The sequence below is a fragment of the Nematolebias whitei genome, chromosome 1 (genome assembly GCF_014905685.2).
Source record: "Nematolebias whitei isolate Nwh7 chromosome 1, NemWhi1, whole genome shotgun sequence".
In the NCBI taxonomy this organism is placed as follows: domain Eukaryota; kingdom Metazoa; phylum Chordata; class Actinopteri; order Cyprinodontiformes; family Rivulidae; genus Nematolebias; species Nematolebias whitei.
The window spans coordinates 73,600,820-73,607,417 of record NC_056498.1 but is presented as its reverse complement, the minus strand read 5'-3'; the positions used below and the strand labels follow the sequence as shown (position 1 = coordinate 73,607,417).

General features: G+C 41.8%; 1 protein-coding gene across 3 annotated transcripts in view; it reads left to right on the top strand.

The window, feature by feature from the left end:
* Positions 1 to 6,598, top strand: part of nckap1 (NCK-associated protein 1) — a 94,255-nt gene that overhangs the window by 74,049 nt on the left and 13,608 nt on the right. For all 3 annotated transcript variants that reach the window (XM_037680561.1, XM_037680553.1, XM_037680545.1), the window contains 6 exons: positions 893 to 1,012; positions 1,153 to 1,292; positions 1,587 to 1,718; positions 4,183 to 4,401; positions 4,488 to 4,618; positions 5,072 to 5,169. In XM_037680561.1, the coding sequence (XP_037536489.1) occupies positions 893 to 1,012; positions 1,153 to 1,292; positions 1,587 to 1,718; positions 4,183 to 4,401; positions 4,488 to 4,618; positions 5,072 to 5,169 (840 nt within the window). The remainder of the gene's footprint in view (positions 1 to 892; positions 1,013 to 1,152; positions 1,293 to 1,586; positions 1,719 to 4,182; positions 4,402 to 4,487; positions 4,619 to 5,071; positions 5,170 to 6,598) is intronic.

Genomic DNA, 6,598 nt, shown 5'->3' with positions numbered 1-6,598 from the left:
TGTTGGTCGTGGACTTGTTGGTCAGCGGGTGGACTTGTTGGTCGTGGTGGACTTGTTGTTCAGCGGGTGGACTTGTTGATCTTGGTGGACTTATTGGGCAGCGGGTGGACTTGTTGGTCGGGGGTAGACTTGTTGGTGTTGTTAGTGAATGCACGTGTTAATTGTTGGTATGGTTGTGATCAGTGGTGTATTCTGGTGTGCTAACAGTTTTATTGTTTCTTTGTTTCTGTCTTGTCGCTCCTCAAAGTATTTTTGGAGCCGTTGTTATTCTTTACAATCTGTCATTTCAATAAGCTCCTGGTCAAAATATGCTATATTCATTTTAAACCTTAATTACCTGTAATGAGTTCTGATGTCAGGTGTTCAGTTTACATGTACTGTGTAAGAACAGATTTAGTGGGTTTGATTTTGGTCCATTGTCATCAAATGGTACCAGAGTGTACCGAGACGACTGGTCAGAAGACTCTCTCTGTCCTGCTGTTGGACTTCGTCTTCATTTCTCTGCTGGAGTTGGATGCATTAAAGTCTTTCCTGCTGTTGTCATGTCAGAGAACAGCTGTAAAGTTAATTATTTTTATTTTTTATTTCAGTGAGGGAGCGAGGGTCAGAGAATCAGTGTCTGTGAGTTCACCACTGTAAAAGGTTGTACTGTGAAATTACTTTGTGAAAAAAATATTGCCAAGCCCTACCAAGAACTTTTAGTTTGTGGTTTATAATGAAGAGTGTTAAGAGAGTAAAAGTTTTAAAAGTCACTGAAGAAGAGGTGCAAATACAAATATTTCATAAAAGTCCCCAGAAAGTGTTTAAGATGAGAAATGCTGTATTTAATGTGTCCACCAAATCAAACCTCTGCTGCTTGACGTTAGCTTGACAGTTTGTGTCTTCTCCACAGCGTCACCACATCGGGGATCGAAGCCTGTCTCTGTGCAACATGTTCCTGGATGAGATGGCCAAACAGGCCAGAAACCTGATCACTGACATCTGCACTGAGCAGTGCACGCTCAGCGACCAGGTAGGAAGACGCATTCAGTTTGATGTTCTGGGAATTTTTAAAATTTTTATCCAGTTATATCAGATGTTATCTTAACAAGTATAGTTGCTGGGTTTCTTAATTTGTTTTCTTCCTTTCCTTTTGCTTGTCAACATTTTCAGCTGCTTCCTAAGCACTGCGCTAAAACTATCAGCCAGGCCGTGAACAAGAAGAGCAAGAAGGCGACGGGCAAGAAAGGCGAGCCGGAGAGGGAGAAACCAGGAGTGGAGAGCATGAGGAAGAACCGACTTCTGGTCACCAAGTCAGTTCCAATATCAAACATTTAAGGAGCTTTTAGTTTATTTTGCTTTGATTTGCAGCAGGCTGCTTTAAATAGCTCTGTTTTAATTAAAAAGCTGTTTGTGTTGATGAACCAACCAACGAAAACAGTCCTAACGATAAGAAACGCTCATTTTTACCTTCGTGTTATTCTGTTAAACAGACTGTAAATTGTTTATTCTGTGTTTTTAAACATGGACTTTGTTTCATATTACCTGTTAAAACCCAGTTTGACCTTTTTGTCACCCCCCCCCCCCCCTCTCTCTTTTTATTCCAGTCTAGATAAACTCCACACAGCGTTATCTGAACTCTGCTTCTCCATCAACTACGTTCCCAACCTGGTGGTGTGGGAGCACACGTTCACACCGAGAGAGTACCTCACCTCCCACCTGGAGATCCGATTCACCAAGTATGACCTTTAAAATAACAGCCATATTCATCTTTTTGACCTCTGAATCTAATTAGGGGAAAATAAAAGGACACCCTGTTCAAAGTTTGCACATATCAAGGAACAATAATTAATGCCAGCCAGATGTTGCTGATCATTGAACACTTGTATGAAACAGGGTTCCTGAGCAGCTTTCAGATGCACTTATAGTCTTGTCCAGGTCTAAATAAGTATGGAAAAAATAAAAACTGAGTATAGAAAAACATCAGGGTTTCCAAACTCTCATCTTTTTCATTTTGTATAAAGTCTATCCATCCATTATCTTTACCCACTTCTTCCTTTGTGGTTTAAAAGTTGCTCAGAGAAGAATTTTTCATCTTTTATAACAAGGTCATCAAGGAAAATGTTTAATTATTTACTTGACAAGCTGAAACAAGCCCATGTAGGATGAATGAAAAAAAGACTAATTTGTTTATTTATTTGGGTAGGAGTGATCAAAACTTAAGATTTTGATTTAAAAAACATTTTGCCTGTGCAAAAAGAATTTTATAAGTATTTCCTAAGAATTAAAATGAATAACTGAAGCATCAATCAATCAGTTATTAATCAGTTATCTTCTGTTTATTCTGTAGTCGGGTTGTGGGGGCAGTAGCCTTTATGGGAGAGTTCCAAGGTGTTCTCAGATCAGCTGAGAGATGTAGTCTCTCCAGCATGTCCTGGGTCTTCCCTGGGGTCTCCTCCCAGTTGGACATGCTCAGAGCACCTCCCTACGGAGGCGTCCAGGTGGCAGCCTTACCAGATGCCTGAACCAGCTCACCTGGCTCCTCTGGATGTGGAGCAGCAGCTCTACGCCAAGAATAAAATCTGCTCACTCCATCTCTAAGGGAGAGTCCAGCTACCCTGTAGAGAAAACTTTGACCACCTGCATCCAAGATCTTGTCGTTTTAGTCCCTACCCAAAGTTCATGACCACTGGTGAGAGTAGGAACTTAGACCAACTGGTAAACTAAGAACTTCCAGTGTTTCCCCTAGATAACTTGCCATGGTGGGGTGCCCATCTCCCCTGTGATTTTTTGTCTATGTGGCAGTTGGTGCCAGAGACGCAGCTGAGTTGCACGCTGTTTATACCAACAGTTTTGGAGCGGGGGTGGGGGGTGTTTCAGCATCAGGGTTCAGCGCCCTTAGCTTTATAACTAGTGCACATGTACTGTATTGTGCACTGCCACTGGCTATTGTATCACGCCAGTGCTGATGGGGGGTGGGGTGGCACAGTTTGGTTTAGTAGGCGGGGTGCTTGGTTCTGTTAAAGGGACCGGGCACCCCACTTGTGTAATGGTATGGGTAACATTTTCTTCACCTTGCATCTCAGCTTCCTATTTCACCTCAACTGACCGGCACAGAGTCTGCAATACTGTGGAAGCTGACCCTGAGCTTGCTTACTAAAGCTAGCTATTGAGAACCGAAGCGCTGAAGGAATATAAACTAGCATCTTGCAGTAATAAGTAGTGAAAGCACTTTTATTGATGACAAGCATTTACAAAAACCCATGTGTACATAATAAAATGGTAGCATTGTACAAACATGGTAAAATACACTAAATCAGACGTTTTCACATAAATAACTCACAACTTGATGGAAATGTCTGAAAATGTCTGGACAGTATGGATTTTCATGTAGTAAAGTATGTAGGAAGCTGGATAAAATCAGGAGTTTTGCCAGTTTTCTGGTCTGGAGCTTACAGATGTGTGCTAAAACAACATCAAAGTGGAAAGACAGCAGCAATGACTTTAAAGAAGCAATTGTTGCCACCATTCAAGCTGGGCAAGGTCAAAAATCATTTCCAAACTATTTGGAGTCCATCTTTCTATACAGATGGAAGCCATTTAAGACAGCTGCCAGTGTTACCAGGAGTGATTGACCCAGTACTGTCACCCCGAGGTCAGACTGTGCAATACTCAGGCCTCAGTTAGCAGGTTAATGGTCACAACATGACAACTGGTGAAAGACTGGACACATGTCGCTTGTTTGGAAGGTTTGCAGGAGAAGATATCAGCATGTTGGCTGCAACAAGTCCAGAACCTTATTCTGATAGTCATGTTGAGTTGGGACCATCTGAGAACTGAGCAGAACCCAAAGATGTTAGAAAGAGTGGGCCAAACTTCCTCCACAACCACTGAAGACCGATAAAGTCCTACTGATAAAGTACTTGCTTCCTGCAAATTGATTTAGATTTTCTGCAGTAATAGCACTGTGTAAAATGTCGTGTTTTTGTTCATTTGAAGTGAAATTTAGTGTTTTAAGGCCAGTAAAGAACAGAAAATCTTTTTTTTTTTCAATTGTTAAAACATATTTTAAAACATTGACTTGAAGTAGAATGCTGTTTTCCCACATTGCAGTAAATACTAGAGTAAGACTTTCAGAGATTCATGCTGTGATGGGATTTTCCTCCATGTCTGTTCTTCAATCCCCTCCTCTCCTGCCTCCAGGTCTATCGTTGGAATGACCATGTACAACCAGGCCACGCAGGAGATAGCCAAGCCCAGCGAGCTGCTGACCAGTGTCCGAGCCTACATGACAGTGTTGCAGTCCATTGAGAACTACGTCACCATCGACATCACTCGGGTTTTCAATAACGTCCTCCTGCAGCAGACGCAGCACCTGGACAGCCACGGCGAGCCCACCATAACCAGCTTATACACAAACTGGTGTGCCAGACTTCACCCTTCACAAAATTCAACAAAGATATGCTCTTACCGAAATGAGGCTTAAACCAAATTTTGTTTGTCTGTAGGTACTTGGAGACGTTGCTTCGTCAGGTCAGTAACGGACACATTGCTTATTTTCCTGCCATGAAGGCCTTCGTCAACCTGCCCACTGAGAACGAGCTGACGTTCAACGCTGAGGAATACTCCGACATCTCCGGTACAGAAAGATCCACTAAATCTGTCTGAAGCGTTTCCTGGTATTGATAAAAGAAAATAACAGCTTTGTAGGATGGTCTAACACAGGGCTATTCAACTGGTGGCCTGCGGGCCAAAAATGGCCTCCGGGTGACTTCAATCTGGCCCACTTCATTAAAAAAATAATAATTGGGTGTGGGGGGATGGGGGGTGGGTGTCTGTTCATTGCATTTATGATTCAATGCAATAAAACAAACAAATTTAAAAGGTAACAGAGCATTGTAAACTTTGGTTTATTTACATAACCGTGTTAATCGCTGGATGTCCGGCCCTCGAGTTGGTAGCTTTCAGAAACTGTGGCCCCCTGAGCATTCTTGTTGATAGCCCTGGTCTAACATCTTTTATGAATGTCCACTGTTTTACATTTTTAGGATCATTGATTTATATATGTTTTATTTGTCTTTGTTTTTAACAGAAATGCGTTCACTGTCAGAGCTGTTGGGGCCGTATGGTATGAAGTTTCTCAGTGAGAGTCTGATGTGGCACATTGCTTCGCAGGTTTCTGAGCTGAAGGTAAACAGTCAGTGGAAGACATTCCTTTGAACCGCTAAATCACCTTAAAAAACATGAAAATGGTTATGACTCTGTCCATTTCACAAATATTGAGCTTAAAAATAAATAGCCCTCTTCTTCTCCATTCCTCGGGCATTTTCTCACCCTCAAATATGCCATTGAATATTTAAGTCAAAAGCCTCACTGCCATCTCTCAAAGACATTTCCAAACCTCCACTGGTATGTCATCAGGTCTTACTGCCTTCTCCTTCTTCATTCTTTTTAGAGCTTTCCGAACTTCACCCTCATTAATCTTTCCCACTTCCTGGTTCACAGTTTCTATGACCTCTACTCTTCTTTCTTTCATTCTCTTCATTCATTAGCTCCTCAAAATACTCCTTCCATCTTCCCATCACTCTCTCCTCACTTGTTAGAACATTCCCATTTCCATCTTTAACAAGCCCAACCTGCTGCACATCCTTTCCAGCCTGACCCCTCTGTCTTGCCGATTGGTACAAGTCCTTCTAACCCTCTTTAGTATCCAGCCTCCCATACAATTTATCATACGCCTTCTGCTTTGCTTTAGCTACCTCCATATTTAGTCTACGTCCCATCTCCTTGTAGTCTTGTCTTGTCTTCTCAGACCTCTCACTGTCATATTTCTTCTTAGCTAGCCTCTTTCTCTGAATAGTTCCTGCACTTCACTATTCCATCACCAGGTTTCCTTATCATCCCTTCTTTGTCCAGATGACACACCAAGTACTTTCCTACCTATCTCTCTAATTACTGTTGCTGTAGTAGTCCAGTCATCTGGAAGCTCTTTCTTACCACCCAGAGCCTTTAACAGCTCCTCTCTGAATTTCTCACAACATTCTTTCTTCTTCATCTTCCACCATTTAGTTTTCTTATCTGATTTTACTCTTTTTCTCTTCTTGACAACATCAGTCATTCGACACACAACTGTCCAATGTTGTCTGGCCTTGCTCTCCCCTGCCACAACCTTACAGTCTCCAATCTACCTTGACCTGCTGATATAGAAATTATTATTTTAATGCTTTTATGTCAATCTAGACCTATATTACACTTATTTAAACACACTTATACAACGTGTTATTCACATATTAGGGATTGTATTTTGTATTATGTTTTCAAACATATACTTTGTGTGTGTGTGTTGCTTATAATATTTAGACACTCTTTGATGGTTTGCAGAAGGGACGAGGAGTGCTCTTTAGGAATGCTTTAATAAGCATTAGGAGTGCTCTTGACCTGGAAGCTTTGGCCCGCTTTTACGGTCACAGGCGCTCCTTACTGGAAGGATGAGCCATCGCTTTTGATGATGGTTTAATTAGATCTGTTGTTCTGGTAACCATCAAACTTGCTTTGATCTGCTCTCACGCGATCAGGGAAGCCTTTATAAGAAATGTATCAGACAACAGAGAGTTGGAAG